Here is a 17,868-nt window from a genome sequence, read left to right as displayed (position 1 = left end):
TAGGGCATATATCAAATCTACTAACAGAACTTACAGGTTACTTACTGGTTGTATGTTTCGGTTCCAAGTCGTACTGAATCAATGCCCCGTGGGCGGCTATGATAAATAGTGAATCTACCGGTTTCCGCTGGATGCGATGTGCGGGAGTGTCCCTGGCCGATCCCGGTGGGTCCAACAGCCAGGAACGTGCCTTGGCAAAGGTAGCACAAACCCGTAGTGGCTTTACGAGGTCATCCGAGGAGGAAGAAGAGTTCCGTTGACGGCCACTGCCAGTGGAACTCTTGACGTTCGTGCTGCTGTTCGATTGAGTGCCAAGACTCGACGGTTGCCGCAGCTGCGCTAGCGGTTGGACGATCGTGGGATGTGGGAACGGTGGAATCCGTGGATTAGCGTAGGCGGATGTCGGAGTTTGAGACGCAGGATGCTCCATGTGCGAAACGGGGCTGCTGGACCGGCCGTCAATCGACAGGCCGGCAGAACGATGAAATCTAGATAATCTATTTACAACATGAGGGGAACCGTGTGTCCGAACTCCAGCTGGACCCCCGTAAGGAGTCACCGGAAAGACATGTGTCGTTCCTCGTAAAGTTGAGATCGCTACCCATCGGGAGTCTAACGAGAACGCTATATCCTGTACCTTGGCCGTGGTATCTCCGCGATGCAGAATGTACAGATGGTGAACCGCAGCCAACGAGGGCCCGCTCGGATGCGGATGGATTCGGAAGACGTGGAAATCATGTCCACGTTTGTCCGCAGTTAACAGTAGCATTCCGGAAGCATCAAATTGTAACGCTACAATGGCTTCCGAGTGGGCTACAAAATGTGCAACCATTGGATCGTTTCCGTTGCTGGCAATCGGAGTTCCCGTAGTGGGACTAACATCCTTGATCGGATACTTGATATCAAGTATCGTAACAATTCCTGGCTGATTGCCTTCGCTTGCTACATTTCCCGTTGAACCACAACCGGATAGTCCGCTAATTGAACTAGGTCCCGAATGACTGCCACCGGTCAAACCGGCTGCCATTTGTTCTCCAAGTTCCCGTAAACCTTTTCCTAAGCTTTTCGCCGCATTCAAAACCGTGGCCGTATAGCTGGTGACCCCATCTCCATCGCATCCTCCACTGGACCGTTTCGATGGAAGTAATTTCTTTTCGGCATACGCAATCCAACGAGGACCCAGTGCGATGGGATTGGGATTCAATCCAGGGCTGGGATGGCACGTGGTAACGGTCAACCGGTCCTCCAGCGTACGAGCATCAAAGATGGCTATCCGCTCCGCAAAGCTCACCACCACCGATGATCGGTTCGCAAGGATATCCACTATCGGATTCTTGAACTTGATACTCTTCACGTTCTCGCCGTCCTTTAGTGATATGAAGTTAATCGAGCAGTACTGCGACTGATTGCCGCTCGACATGCCACCACTACTTCCCACGACCCCACTTGAGGCTGAGTCACACAGAGCAATAAGCGGTCGCTTGTGGATGAACTGGTCGTTGGGTTCGGTGGCCGATTCGCCGTCTCCGAAAGTTGGGGTCGGCAGAACCCGTAAGCACTTCACGCTACCATGGCGCCACGAAAGCACCTCAATCGCTTCCCCATTCGCTGGGATGATCCAGACCTACAAAGATGAAAAGCAATCGTTGATTTGGGAATAACGCAAGAAAAAGAGAGCAGATGATCTACCATACCTGAATCCCGTTGATATAGCCCAGTATCAGCAGGAGCGGTGGGGCGATGCCCCCTTCCAGCTCCCAGTCGTCCCCGAGACAGGGATCGCTGATGTCGGCGGTACTCTCGAACCGTGCCCACAGGATGTGATCTTTGCCATCGCCCTGTGGCGTTTGCGTCTGCAGCGTTACATCGTTGATGAATCCGGCCACACTGTCGATGATCGACCGATCACTAACGGCCTGCGGGGGCACTATCGCCGGCATACAGCGCGCAGCAGCCGCGGTCGCGCTGCTGGACGCTGATCGTCGTTGGGAATCGGCGGACATTTTCAGTTGCGATTTCCTACGGCGCACATCGACGACGACGACGGGAACAGAGAAACAAAGAAACAGGGAATTTAGTAAATGAGAAAAAGCGAACAGCTGATGATGATTACTACTGAAACGCGTTGTGTCGAATGACGCGACGTGAGGCATCCGAAGCTGGAACTTGCACAAACACATGGCCACAGACATGGTGCTAATGGGGATAGCACGGAGGGAAAGAAGGTTACCTATTTAAGCATGACGGAGCCATATCGCACCATTTTTATTTGAGAGTCAATTTTCGACGGTGCTTATAAATAACATTATTGATATCATGATAACGACGACATCAGAAATGTCTCGAACGATTCTACGAGTGGAGGAATTAAACAAGAGATTGTTTGGTTCCTCAATTGTTTTGTTATTGAAGAAGAAGGAAAAAAGCGAAGAACAGCTCTTCAGGACAATGCACCGTCCGAAAATATAAATGCTCGAATGCAGCAGCAGCAGCAGCAGCAGAGGAAAACAAAATCGCACAAATGTTCCATGTAAAGGTCACTGTTGCTGTTTGAGCATGAACGATTGCATCACTAGACACGGACGACGACAGGCGTTCAAAGCAGAAGTGTAGAATGCTGTTTCTTTTGTTGAGGTTGAGCTGCATCGGAAATGGCCTCGACGGTTGGAGCGTACATATGGAATAACGATTAGTGGATATTGAGCAGACAGGCTGGATGGATCTTTTAATTCGACGATAAGGCACAGTTAGTCAGATTCTGAGCGTTTGTCTGAACATCAGGTCCAAATAAAAAAAAATAATGGTTGTGTCCCAAGCACGACCACATTATTGACGTCAGACTACGAGATTGTTTTTTTTTTCTTATTAATTTAATTAATAATTACAAAAATTATTAATTTATAAATTGTATTCTAAAACAAACCAACATTCAATTCAAAGTTTTGAAATTAGGGGGCATTCAGTATCTTTAATGTAATTCAATTTACATCTTTCAAAATTCAGTTTCTCTCCCATTCAAATTTAAGTTCCAAACATGTACAATCAATTTGCAGGTACCTACTGAATAATGTTAAAATTCGATATTTAAAATGCATTTTATATAACAAACTGGTTTATAATACATAAAAGTAGGGTAGAGAACTACTTCAGCCTAAGCGCCCATTTTGGGCCTATCAAGCAGAAAACATCAAATAAATCCATGATTTCGGCGTTAACAGGTGAATTATGCGTTTGGTACGCTACTTTAATTCAAATGCTACCGAACGAAGTCACTAAGAACTCGTGATAAGAATATTTGCACCCAATATTCTCAAATACAAAAGAAGCGCTCCGACCGAATCAATCTTTATCTTCATCCGATAGGCCGAGTTTGGCGTCAAGAAGCAGTGTTAGACTTTTGACAATATCTCAACGATTGGTTTCTATTTATCAAATCTTACGGTACGTACGGAAAGGTAAACAAATTTGGAAGCCATTAGTAATAATAACATTCCGTTTGGTGCTAAACTACGCTTGATACAGAAAGACTAAGTGCGGGCTGTGCTCAATAGGCCGGAAATGGGGTAGTTAACCCTACGTCTCAGATCAACTGAATATCATTTGAGTTTGTCATTTATCTGTGTTCAAACAAAAATCCGGCTTTGTTTCGCTGATGTATGCCATGGAAATTGCAAATTGTAATTGACAAATCAATACATCACAAGCCAATACGTTACATTCGTGTAATCTCCATGTCAAAAGTTACGACGGCAGTCCCAAAACAGCAGACGAAATGAAATTTGAAGACAAAAGCAATGTTCCCATTCGGACGTAATAACCACAGACAAACAGACAAAACACATTTAATATTGCTCACTCTAAAACATTACCGCCATCTATTGAGTACACTGTGGTGGGCACTACGCTGAACAGATGGCGGTAGTGTGTAAACGTCAAACGCAAGGGAATTGACTATGCGCGCCACAGGTGGCGGTACTACCAACTACGATACTTTTAAATTCTCCGTTAAATGCTTGTTCGATGAACAACTTGCGAGTGTTATGTCTATTTGTCTGTGTAATAACTATGTATAATAAGAAGAAATTATAAAAAATTCGATTTAAAGAATTATTATTTCGCAGGCACCTTTACTTTCCTGGTCACAGAGTTCTGAACTAAACTGTACACCATCCAATAGGTATTGTGCACCTGAAAAACTCGGCCAAAGGTAGCAAATCATTTCGTACACTGGTGAAGAAATTTTCAACTAAACTGACCACCATACAATAGGTCTTATAAATCTGAACAACAGTATCAAAAACAGCAACCATCTATCTAGTTGAGCTTTCAAGTTAAAGCAAGTAATTGTAAGGCAAAGGCAAATGGGGCCTCCCTTAGCTCAGTCGGTAAATGCGCAGCTACAAAGCAAGACTATGCTGGAGGTGGCTGGGTTCAATTCCCGGTCCGGTCTAGGAATTTTTCAGGTTGGAAAATTTCTCGACTTCCCTGGGCATAGAAGTATGATTGCACTTGCCACACAATTATACCAATGCAAAAATGGTACAGGCATCGAAAGCTCTCAATTAATAACTGTGGAAAAGCATCTAGAACACTAAGTTGAGAGCACGCAATAAGCTAATATGCGATATGCAATAAGCTTGAAATGCGAAGAAGAAGAAGAAGAAGAAGAAGAAGAAGAAGAAGAAGTAAGGCAAATCAAATACTCGCCGGGCCTGGTGTGAGAAATTAGAACTGAGCTGTCCACTATATCGTGTTGACAGCAATCTAGCCGAGATGTCTCGCGCGGCACGAGAAAAGGGCCTATCATTGTTAATCGATTCTCTTCATCGATTTTCTCTTTCGCGAATAACCCGACTGCAAAGGAATTTCCCATTGAGTGTGCTGCTTCAGGCGTAAGCTAAGATCATCTTCTGTCAAACTGTGCTGCGAGTTTAGCGAGAAATTCGTTTATGCTGCCATTACCACGGAGAAACTCGACGATGAGAATCGATCAACGAGGATAGGCCCTTTTCAAATGTTACGCGAGATGTCGACTTAAGCAAGCCATTAGTATCAAATGGCACTAGTGGTTAGCAAGCAAGTAATACGATGCCTAATTACACACCTAGTGTCACATGGTGAGTTAATTCTGAATAGGTCTTATTTATACTGTGTCCAAGACGGCTACCTGCTACCTAGTCGAAGACGCAACCCGCATAAACGAGAACCATAAATTGACCTTACCGATAATGGTTATAAATTATTTATAATCCCTCCTTAACTTTAACTGAAATGGTTTTGGAACCTTACATGAACGTTTGTGTGATAAAGTTTTAACCTTATGTATTATGGTTTTTAGGAAGCGGACCTTACAAATAATGGGTCGTTAAGAACCATTACCATTCCAAATTCTTGTTTTCTCCATACATTTTCGGAAAGAGAACTATATTAGAACGTTTTTACTTATGGTTTGAGAACATTAATGATTATGGTTATGGTAGTCAGTAAGGCCCATGAATGGTTTTGTAACATCGATCAACTTTATGTGGAATATATCGCGAATTGGTTGCCTGTAAATTAATAATTATCAGTTCGCGATATATTCCACGTAAAGTTGAGCGATAATACAAAACGATTAATGGACCTTACTGACTACCATAACCATAATCATTAATGTTCTCAAACCATAAGTAAAAACGTTCTAATATAGTTCTCTTTCCGAAAATGTATGGAGAAAACAAGAATTTGGAATGGTAATGGTTCTTAACGACCCATTATTTGTAAGGTCCGCTTCCTAAAAACCATAATACATAAGGTTAAAACTTTATCACACAAACGTTCATGTAAGGTTCCAAAACCATTTCAGTTAAAGTTTAGGAGGGATTATAAACAATTTATAACCATTATCGGTAAGGTCCAGTGATGGTTTGCGTTTATGCGGGAAGTTAAAGCAATAAGAAGTTAAATGGTATACTTTTTTTTTATTAATTTATTTGATAAGGCTCAACAGAATTAACTTTACAGAGTCGAGGATTCTTGTTCACTATACAATACATCTTAAAACTATAGTCAAATGGTACAACACAATAAACATTTTATCTTCCGTTATCCAATAAGCCTCCTCCACCAGAACGGGAGCCGCTTCAAGTGGTTTCATTGTATGGCAGATTCGCCAACGGGGGGTCAGAGCGCTTCCATTGCAGCAATGGACGCAAAACGTTGTCATCACTCACACACTCATCACGAAACGGTTGCTTTCCAAAGTCGACGACGCATCGACTGAAAGAACTGCTGATGAAGAACAATGAGGAGGAGCATTGCAATGGTCGACAGCCGAGTGAACACTCGAAATGGTATACTAGCAATAAGAAGTTAAAAAGTATACTAGTGTGATGTACACCATCCAATAAGTCTCTTTCACTTGAAAAACGTTTCCGAAGACAGTGTTTAGTTTTTTAATGATGAGACGGAAAACATGTTTTTGCATGTGAATTTTCTCAGGAATCTGAGGAGGGAACTGATTTTCTTGGAATTTTCGGTTCGGTGAACTTCCTCTTAAAGATGTCCATATGTGTATGTGTGTATGTGTATGATGTAAGATAAAACAAAATTTTCAAGTGATATCAGGGTAAATGGCGGCTTCAGAAATACTTTAACCTTTTATCGTCAAGGGGGAGTTGTAATCTTAATTAGTGCTAAACTTTTGCCAATCTGCTCTGAAGCATGATGGATCCTCATGAAAAATATGAGTGCTCAAGGACTTAATTTATTGGAGGTATTACCGAAGCCGTAATATACTCTATATCTTTCTGGAGTAAAACCTTATTATAACATATTTATCTGGAAAATAGATTTGAAAGTTATAACCGTATGACGTTTTCTAGTCACTCGGAAGCAGCATAGATATGGTGATGGCTTATTTCCTCTGAGCTCATGATTGTATGTAATTTAAAAAAATAAATCGTGGAACTCCAGGACCACTTTTAGAAATTGGTGAATCCAAATATCCAAAGGGGCACTTTATGGCCATCCGGCAGCAACATCGATATAATGATGGAATATTTCATCTATGCTCATGATTGTAGGCATCTCTAGGTCTACTTTCAGGAATTGGCCATTTTCCTGGTGTTTCTGGATATACAGAGGACCGTTTTCTGGCCACTTGGTTGCAGAATCGATTTGGTAATGATATATTTCCTCTTTGCTCAAGATTTTATGCAATTTAGAAAAAATAGTGGATCTTAGGAATTGACCATTTTCCAGGTGATCTCGGATATCCTGAAGAGCGTTCAATAACCACTGTGGGACCAAATCAATATGGCACTAAAATATCTTTTCTCAACTAAGGGTTCTTTACATTTTCTAAAAAGTCACGAATCTCTGAGTCTACTTTCAGGAATTGACCTTGATTCCAGTGATTCCGGATTTCCAGAGGACCGTTTCATTTATGCTCATGCTTGTATGCAATTTAGAAAAAAAAATCACGGGTCTCTACGTCTTCTTTAAAAAAACTGACTTTTTTCCTGGTGATTCCGGATGTCCAGAGGACCGTATTCTGGCCACCCAGTAGCAGAATCGATATGATGACATATTTCTTCTATGCTCATAATTGTAAGCAAATCTTTAAAAAAAAAACACGGACCTCTAGGTCTACTTTGAAGAACTGTTTTCCCGGTAACTCCGGTTATCCAGAGGACCGTTTTCTGGCCACTTGGTTGCAGAATCGATATGGTGAAGGTATATTTCCTCTATGCTCATGATTGTATGAAATTTAGAAAAAAAAATCGCGGATCTCTAGGTCTACTTTCCGGAATTGACCATTTTCCCGGTGATTCCGGATATCCTGATGGGTGTTCAATAACCACTGCGGGACTAAATCAATATGGCACTAAGATATATCTTCTCAACTAAGAGTTCGTCACATTTTCTAAAAACTTACGGATCTCTAGGTCTACTTTTAAAAATTGACTATTTTCCCGGTGATTCCGGGTATCCAGAGGACTGTATTCTGGCCACCCGGTAGCAGAATCTATATTTGGATGTCATATTTCCTCTATGCTAATGATTATATGCAAGATGGAAAACTCGTGGATCTCTAGGTCTACTTTCTTGAATAGACTATTTTCCCGGTAGTTCCGGATATCCAGAGGACCGTTTTCTGGCCACGTGTTTGCAGAATCGATATGGTATATGGTATATTTCCTCTATGTTCATGATTGTATGCAATTTAGCAAAAATCGAGCAGCTTTAGGACTACTTTTAAGAATTGACCATTTCCCCGGAGAATCCGGATATCCAGAAGGGCGTTCAATAATCACCGGGTGATCAAATCAATATGGCATTGAGATGTATCTTCTTAACTAAGGGTTCTTCACATTTTCTAAAAAAATCACGGATCTCCGGGTCTATTTTTAAAAATTGACTATTTTCCCGGTGATTCCAGATATCCAGAGGACCGTATTCTGGCCACTCGATAGCAGAATCGATATGCTGATGTCATATTTCCTCTATGCTAATGATTATATGCAAGTTAAAAAAATCACGGATCTCCAGGTCTACTTTTAAAAATTGACTATTTTCCCGGTGACTCCGGATATCCAGAGGACCGTTTTCTGGCCACTTGGTTGCAAAATCGATATTGCGATGGTATATTTTCTCTCTGCTCATGATTGTATGTAATTTAGAAAAAAAAATCGCGCAGCTCTAGGACTATTTTTAACAATTGACCATTTTCCCGGTGAATCCGAATTTCCACAGAGCATCCTTTCACGGGTTTTATCGTTCCGATTGGCCACACACAACTCCAACTGGATCCTTGTCTGTTCCTGTTGAAAGTAGATAGTCATACCTTTCAAGTAGTGGCTGAATCTTGAGATGTGGTAACCAAATTGCCGAGAACCAGTTATGTCAACATGAATCGACACGCATTTTGCAGCCTTGGGGTTATGTCAGTTAATATAGTCTTGGAAATTGGAGAAACTCTGAAACACCTATTACATAATATCATGTAATTCTAGAAGAAAGTAAAACAACACATTTAGTTTTACGTATAATTAACAATGCATGGTTCGTTTCCTCTAAATATTTGGCTTTCTTGTAAAACCCATTTTATTTGTAAAATTCATTAAAGTAAGTATTCATGATTTTGTATTATTGCCCACACTTCAATAGTCCCAAAATAGAATGATGGGTCTCAAAATAATCCTGCGGATAGTTTGCCTATGAATCAGCTTAAACAACATTGTTCAAGCCGTAAACAACAGATCATGATACATTCCCATGATCACCGTAAATATTCCGCTCGAAGCAATCTTCCCCACACGAGTGCCATTGAACCCGGTTTAAATTTACATTCACGCAGTAAACACATGGCATTCCACGGCGGGCAAAGCGTCCGTCCCAGCGACGAAGCTTACTCCTGGAACTACTTTTCAACTAAAAACCTCCCTTCATTACGCACGCAAAAAGTGTGTTACTATGGCAGGCGTGATCGTGTCACCGTTTTGACTATTTTTGCGTATCATCGTCAATCTATAATTTTTACTCCATCATCGTCGTAGCACGTGAATGTTCAAACTAGGGTGGTTCCAATGAACTGTTTCAGAATAACCATATTAATTCACTTTGGAAGTAAGGACGGGGCAAATTAAGAACGTTGTAGAAAAACATCCCGTTTTTTTTTCAGCGATTCACCATGTAGAGTATTCGCACGATCATTCGCGAAAACGACCTCTTGTATGATTCATGAGAGACGAGGCCAGAAGAAGCCAAGGGGAGCATAACACGCGTGCGCGTGTTGTTTTGATCTAGCTAGTGGCGCTTGTTTACTATTTCCAATACGCACAACAGTGTTGAACCATCAACCGCTAATACAGAACGCAGGAGGGTTAGTGCTGCGGTTGCGGTGGCCGTTCGTCACTGCGCAACATATTTTATCTATATCAGTCTCGCCTGTCCGTTGTTGGTCAGTCTGCTGACGTCACACGGTAGCGGAGAAACCCCTTGAGAGCAGTTCCACTCCAAATAGAAAAAAAGTTAGACTCGACCTTCTTCGTTTTGAATGAAACTTACTGCACAGACAAACAGACATCAAACTCGTAAGTTGTTCATCAAACAAGCTTTTAACCTGTAGGACAAACCAAGAGAACTTTAGTAACTAAATTTAAAGAACATATAACGGAGGTTAATAAGGCCAAAAAGCAACAGGAAAAAGGCCTAACATATGATTTCAAATCAAAGGTTGCGCAACACATCTTCACAGAGGACCACCAACTATCGACGGAGGACATCATGATTTTAAAGGGTGATACGGTCAAAATTTGGTCAATATCAACTTGACGTATTTCTTTCAATTTTGCATTTAAAAAACCTGAACACCCCTCATTTTGAAGGTGTGTGTGTGTAGAATGTTGCTCCTATTTTGATTTTGGAATTCACTCTTCAGTTGTCAAAATGCCGTCCAAGCAAGAAGAGCAGCGTATCAAAATTTTGCTCGCGCATCGCGAAAATCCGAGCTACTCGCACGCAAAGTTGGCAAAATCGCTAAAAGTTGCCAAATCAACCGTTACAAATGTAATTAAAGTGTTTGGGGAACGTTTGTCGACAGCCAGGAAGTCTGGATCGGGGGGAAATCGAAAACCGGAAGCCGCTGAGACGACAAAGAGAGTTGCCGGTAGTTTCAAGCGAAACCCTAACCTCTCTCTCCGAGATGCCGCAAATAAGCTGGGTGTATCGTCTACAACCGTGCATCGAGCCAAAAAACGAGCCGGACTATCGACTTACAAGAAGGTAGTGACTCCAAATCGCGATGATAAACAAAATACGACGGCCAAAGCGCGATCCCGGAGGCTGTACACGACGATGCTGACGAAGTTTGACTGCGTGGTAATGGACGACGAAACCTACGTCAAAGCCGACTACAAGCAGCTTCCGGGACAGGAGTTTTATACGGCAAAAGGAAGGGGAAAGGTAGCAGATGTTTTCAAGCACATGAAACTGTCAAAGTTCGCAAAGAAATATCTGGTTTGGCAAGCCATCTGTACATGTGGCTTGAAAAGCAGCATTTTCATAGCTTCCGAGACTGTCAACCAAGAAATTTACGTGAAAGAGTGTTTGAATAAACGTCTGCTGCCTTTCCTGAAGAAACACGGTTGTTCCGTACTGTTTTGGCCGGATTTGGCATCTTGCCATTACGGTAAAAAGGCCATGGAGTGGTACGCCGCCAACAACGTGCAGGTGGTTCCCAAGGACAAGAACCCTCCCAACACGCCAGAGCTCCGCCCAATTGAGAAATACTGGGATATTGTCAAGCGGAACCTAAAGAAGACCAAAAAAAAACTGCTAAGGGCGAGCAGCAGTTCAAGGCAAACTGGCTTTCTGCGGCGGCGAAGGTGGACAAGGTGGCTGTACAAAATCTGATGGCAGGGGTCAAGCGTAAGGCCCGGCAATTTGGATTTGGAAAAGCGGAAGCCTAACTGAATATTTTTCCTGAATTTCATACTAATTGAACTTGAAAAAGAAATTTAATTTGATTTTTTAAATAAACGATTTCACCGATTTACACGCGTTTTCCCTTGACCAAATTTTGACCGTATCACCCTTTACGAACCGTATCTACACCATGAAAATTGGATGTTGCAGAGAGCCTCGAGATCAACAAACAACGGTATTCAACTTTGCTCAACAGAGATCAAGGAAACGGACACACATGGCTTTTCAAGTTACTACCTAGGGTACCTCAACGAGTTAGCAGTACCTGTTGAGTACCTGTTTCTACATGAGATTAGATTTAAGTTTACCTAGCTTCTAAGTGAAAATGTACCTACACAGATAAAAGTTCTGAATTTTAATTGTGATGTAAACATTCATTCACGTAGACTTGTATTTCATTTCACGCAACCGAGCAACTTGCAAACAATGTTGTTTACAATCATATTGAACGGAAATTTACACTACTTTTTCGAACTGTGCTTGGAGCTTATTGACGCACATTGTCGATTCAGACAAAGCAGGCCCTTCCGACGGAGTTATTGTTTTTGACGATTTTAACCTACCGGACATTGCATGGACTCCAACCCATAGCGGTTTTTTTTTGTCCTGATCACGAGCGTTCATCTTTCCACGTAGGAACCCTCCAGCTCCTAGACAGTTATAGTACCGCAATTCTATCACAAATCATTGGATTTCTGCTTTATGAGTGCTCGTGATACAGCTCCTTTCCTCTCCACGGCACCCGAACCTTTAGTCAAGGAAGTGCATCATCATCCTGCTTTAGTTATCGTGATCGAAAATAATATTGTCCATGATTACCATCGCAGTATTGTCCATGTGCTGTCTAAACTAGATTGGGAGCATATCCTGTAGACGTCAACGTTGCTGCACAAACCTTTTCTCACGTCTTGGCATATGTCATTGACAGACACGTTTCCAAAAAAATCATCCATATCGACTCTCGCGTCTCGTGGATGAGGAAAGATCTTCGCTCGTTGAAAAGAACTAAGAAGGCTGCTCTCAGAAGATTTACTAAATTCCGCACACTGCCGCTGAAAAGCTACTATGTCACGAGTATACGCGGTTAAGTCGTCTCTGTTTTCAACACTATCAAAGGAGGATTCAACGACGGCTAAAATCACACCCGAAATCCTTCTGGAACTTCCTAAATGAGCAACGCAGGGAAGTCGGCTTACCCTCTTTCATGATTTTTAATGGTGAAACTGCTGGCAATCAACAAGACATTTGCAACCTGTTCTCAGCCAAATTTGCTAGTGTATTTGAAGACGAGCAACTCTCCGCTAGTCTCATTACTTCCGCGGCCAGTAATGTTCCTTTGGTCAACCAAACGCTTAGCATGGTTGAAGCCACTACAGATACGATTTCTAGAGCAGCATCTAAACTTAAGACTTCAACGAAGGCTGGACCCGATGGTGTTCCGTCGATTATTCTTAAAAAGAACATCACTTGTCTTTTAGATCCACTGCGCCGCATATTCCAGCGCTCTCTTTCCAGCGGCATCTTTTCGTCTTGCTGGAAGACTGCGGATATGTTTCCTGTTCATAAAAAGGGAAGCAAACGCGACGTAAACAACTACCAGGGAATCACGTCGCTGAGTGCTGTATCAAAACTTTTTGAATTGGTTGTCATAGAGTCCCTAAATGCGCATTGCAAGCAATATCTAAGTATAGATCAATACGGATTCATAACTCAGCGTTCCACAACTACGAACCTGCTGTGCTTAACGTCTTACATCACAGACAGTTTGATTGCTCGGACGTTATCTACACAGATCTTACGGCAGCCTTCGATAAGCTGAACCACGAAATTGCGATCGCTAAGCTTGATAGGCTAGGGATCGGTGGAAATCTTTTGACATGGTTTCGTTCATACCTCACGAAGCGCCAATTGACAGTTACTTTAGGTACTTGTCGCTCAGCAAGCTTCTGCGCAAAGTTCGGTATACCTCAGGATAGCCATCTGGGACCAATGGTATTTCTCCTTTACTTCGACGACGTTCACCAGGTTATCACAGGGCCACGATTATCGTTTGCAGACGATCTGAAAGTTTTTGTGCGCATCCGCTCACACGCCGACTGCCGTTCTCTCCAAAATCAGATTGACATCTTTGCTGACTGGTGTAGTCTCAACCGATTGGTGATCAACCCAGCTAAGGGTACAATTATTACTTTCTCACGCAAGAAACAACCGATTATTTTCAACTACAAACTACTAGGCACGACTATCGAACGGGTGCATTGCGTGAAAGACTTTGAGGCTGACATACTCACACCATATAACGTATGTCGTCGACAAAGCGTCCAGAACTCTTGGCGTTGTCTTCAAGATTACTAAGAACTTCACAGACATTTACTGCTTGAAATCGCTCTATTGCTCTCTCGTACGATCTACGTTGGAATACTGCTCTGCAGTCTGGAGCCCGAACTACAATAATGGGGCCGAACGAATTGAATCTGTGCAACGACGTTTTCTTCGCTTCTCGCTCCGTAAGCTGCCTTGGAGATACCCACTTCGTCTTCCAAGCTACGAGTATCGCTGCCAATTGATCAATGTCGAGCCCTCACGTATCCGAAGAGATGTTTTCAGAGCCTTAAAGACCGGCGCACAATGGATACGTTTTCAGGTTTTTTGACAGTTAGCCCATGCATTATCTGTCAAAAAACCCGAAAACGTATGCATTGTGCGCCGGCCTTTAACCGTCGCCGATACTCTGCAAGGAAGAATCGACTACAATAGCAGATAGTTCGAAAAAGTAATCGAGATTTGAGACTTATCATTGGTTATCTCAAGGACAATTGGGTTGTTTAGGGGGGTATTGAGGTAAATACATATTCGTTATCTGCATTAAAAATGGAACCGAAAGCCAAAATTTCATCAATTTTGGTACACTGGAACAATTTTAAATAAGTACGATAACATTAGCAAAAATCACCATCTTAGCGCCCCTTGGTGGGACTTTGTATGGGAGCGAGCTGTCAACGAATAGATTTAGTGCCAACGATCAAAAATTTAAATATTGATTTGAAAATCGAGATGAATGTGTCTACAGGATCGATGAAAATATCGTTGTGCTCAGAAAACAAAGCTCTATCAGATGATTTATAAAAATCGGTATATTTTTCGAAGTTAAACAACCCAATTTTAGTCATTTGAGTTCTTGCCAATTTTTTTGATTCTTTACAAAAAATTCAGAAAAAAAGTTTAACCGTGTATATTTTTCCAAGATGTCAAAAACGTCATTTTGACAAATAAATCCAACTTTCGAATTGGCCGAATTTTAGCAAAAATGTGAATGATTCCCCATAAAAAACAATTATGCAAAATTCCATGCAAATCGGAGATGTCAAGTCTGATCGATTCATCATTTGGCGTGGAACTGCTCTCGAGCAAATTCATTGAACGATAACCAAGGTGGCCAAAAAGAGCAAAACAGAAAAAAATAAGTTTCGAAACCGCGTTTGGCTGAAAACGTAAACAACGTGCGCATCACTAATCGCAAAACGGTTATGTGTTGGAATGCTTATTGCGTTTTTTTTCTTTCTTCATGCGATGCTGGAGGTCAAGAAATAGAAACTGACGCAATTATTGGACGGATGTGCAAAAAAAAAGAAGAAGTTGTTTGTCACTTTGCCCGCCATAGTCATCAAGATCATAAATAAAATCAAGTTCAAGTTGTTGTTGTTGTTTTGATTGGGTTTTTGCACAGTATTGCAGAGCAACAACAGGTTTACTATTGAAGAGGTCTGTTGTAGTTGTGCGTTCATTAGTCCACACGGCTTGCGACCTGGGTTGTGTAATAGATAGGTATACCTAAAAACTAAAATAATTTGAAAGTCTCATTAGTTTTCAGTCACATGGCACCAGTCGATGGGACCGAAGCGGTGGGACGAGTGGAGTGCATTTCGACTGGGCAACAAGTTTCTAGGGTAGATGACTAACAATGACACAGGCACACACACATACGCATGTATGCAGGAAAAGAATTGCAATAACTGTGGGGGTGATTTAGGTCATCCAAGGCATAAAGAAATGGTAATTGTTCTTCATGTATACAATCATCGAGGGTCAGAAATGGAAATGAAAAATAAGTGGTTTTTAATTGTCACAATACTTTTTGTAGTTGATGAGAGGTTTTTGCTGAAACTGATCGAAAATTTAGGAATGAATAGAAAGCTTTTCATCCTATTACAAAGTAGGGTTTAGATCCAATGTTTGGCCTACTAAGCAAAACCTGCACTTTAATTTTTTTTAAACGGATTTTCACAAAAAAATTATTCTAAATTTATTTACCTTTCCGCATGTACCGTTGTATTTGATAAAGAGTCACACATTGTTTATAACACAACACTGATTCTTGATTCCAAACTCGACCTACGGGTTCCAATTTCGTACATACGTCATTGAATTTACCTCGTCATACAGATGAAGGCAAAAATGGATTCGCTTGGAGTGCTTTTTTTGTTTTTGAGAACAAAGGGTGCAAACATTCAAACTTTGCACTCTTAAAGACTTTGTGTTGTAGCTTTTGAATCAAAGTATCGTACCAAACGTATAGCTGAATCATAATCACCGAAATGTTTTCTGATCGTTAGCAACTTTTTTGCAGTCATGGTGTCCAAGGAGCTCACCCCATTATTGCATTTCCTAAACGTCAAAGAAATCTATTATCTCGTTGATTTTCTAGGTCGGTAAACCTAAGCGACGTTCGACAAGTCCTGTTATCAGTTCGCTCGAAGTGGTCGACACAAGCAGCTGTGTATTTGTTTTTCGGTGCAATTGTTGTGGTGCTTGCTCATTGTTTGAAGTTGGTTCGCTTTTACTGTTACCCCGTTGGAAGCAAACAGCATGGTGGAGATGTCGGTGGAAATAAAACTGACGATAAGATTCAGCTTCCCAGATGGCTCGCGGAAACCATCAATGGAATTTTGTGAAATCGCTGTACGCCGGGTCCCACTCAGATGATCGCTACATACCGTATAGCGGAGGAATGTCTATGTTCAACAAGTTCAAATCAGAGCATTCGATGCTTTATTGTTTGCTGCACAACCGTGAACAATTAATTTTCTATTATGCCGATGAAAAATCAGTCGAGGTACGCATGTCGCCTGCAGATTTTATGACCTACCACCAGAAGTTCCGGCTAGCGATCTGGGAAATACGGTGATGTAAAGCTTGCAGTACGGGAGAACTTTCCAGTTGCCTTAGGCCTGTGGTTCCTGGGGTAAATTGCACCAGTTGAGGAAATGAAGCTGTTTTCTCGTTGAAATTAAAAGCAATAGTGAATATCATGTGTTGCCTAAATTTCTCTTAAGCATTATTTAGTTGTTCATATTCGCAACATACATGAGAACTTTGAAAAATTACCGTTAAAATTGATTTAAGAAATTGATAAAATAATCTAGAAATGCCACTAATCGGGGCAAAATGCACCCATGCTGAGGTAAAATGCACTACAACAAAGGAGCAACACGCACCGTAATGCTGAGGCAAAATGTACCCAAATAATGGGGCAAAATGCACTACAATAATGGGACAATATGACTCTCCCTGCCGTTTTAGAAATTATCATCATCAATTGTGGTAGGAGATTGTCTTTGTTTTTGGCTGCCTTCAGTTCCGATCGTAGTTGTTCAAAGGTCCATGACCGCTAGATAGACTTCGGAATGTTGCGGACCATTTCTGAAGAAATTCGTTCGAAGAAAGAATAGTACGTAAACAAAGCCTGTTTACTAAAGGATCATTTTGCCCTGAACTTAGGAACTTGCCCTGAATGCATAGAGAAAATGTTTGTAATCTATAATATAGGGGAAATGTATGTAATGTCGGCCTAAGTGTCCCTAATTTGGGCCCATACATAAATTCAGCAATCGACTGAATTTTCAATAGCAACCAAAAATATCTATTAGTATCGTCCCAATGACGCGTTCATCTAGATAAAATTGATCAATAGCAGATTTTTAGCGATGGGCCCAATGTTAGATCCATAGGCCAACATTAGAGCCATTTCCCCTATATAAAAGAATTTCTGTCTGTCTGTCTGTGTCTGTCTGTCTATCTGACCCTTATAGACTCGGAAACTACTGAACCGATCGTCGTGAAAATTTGTATGCAGGGGTTTTTGGGACCGTGAAAGGTTTTTATGATGGTTTAAGACCCCTCCACCTTCTGTAAGGGGCGGCTCCCATACAAATGAAACATAAATTTCTGCACAACTCGAAAACTAATCAAGCAAATAGAACCAAATTTGGCATGTGGAGGTATAAGGAGATGGTAATAGGGAGTAGCCCCTTAGATAAGAGGGGCGCTACGTACAATATAGTATGTTTTTTTTTTTTTAATCGGCGCATTAACTCAAGCTAATATTGAATCACGAGCAAG

The 17,868-nt window shown here is 41.6% G+C and overlaps 1 protein-coding gene across 4 annotated transcripts in view; it reads right to left on the bottom strand.

Annotated features, from left to right (window-relative positions):
- Window positions 1–17,868, bottom strand: part of LOC135706984 (breast carcinoma-amplified sequence 3 homolog) — a 69,174-nt gene that overhangs the window by 13,000 nt on the left and 38,306 nt on the right. For all 4 annotated transcript variants that reach the window (XM_065228687.1, XM_065228689.1, XM_065228690.1 and 1 more), the window contains 2 exons: window positions 1,695–2,019; window positions 46–1,624 (listed from right to left, as the gene is read on the bottom strand). In XM_065228687.1, coding sequence (XP_065084759.1) covers window positions 46–1,624; window positions 1,695–2,003 — 1,888 coding nt within the window. In that variant the 5' untranslated portion in view covers window positions 2,004–2,019. The remainder of the gene's footprint in view (window positions 1–45; window positions 1,625–1,694; window positions 2,020–17,868) is intronic.

Source organism: Ochlerotatus camptorhynchus, unplaced genomic scaffold (assembly GCF_037179485.1).
Source record: "Ochlerotatus camptorhynchus isolate MF236.1 unplaced genomic scaffold, CSIRO-AGI_Acam_v1.1 ptg000300l, whole genome shotgun sequence".
In the NCBI taxonomy this organism is placed as follows: domain Eukaryota; kingdom Metazoa; phylum Arthropoda; class Insecta; order Diptera; family Culicidae; genus Ochlerotatus; species Ochlerotatus camptorhynchus.
The sequence above is the reverse complement of the archived record's forward strand: the minus strand, read 5'-3'. Positions and strand labels throughout refer to the sequence as shown.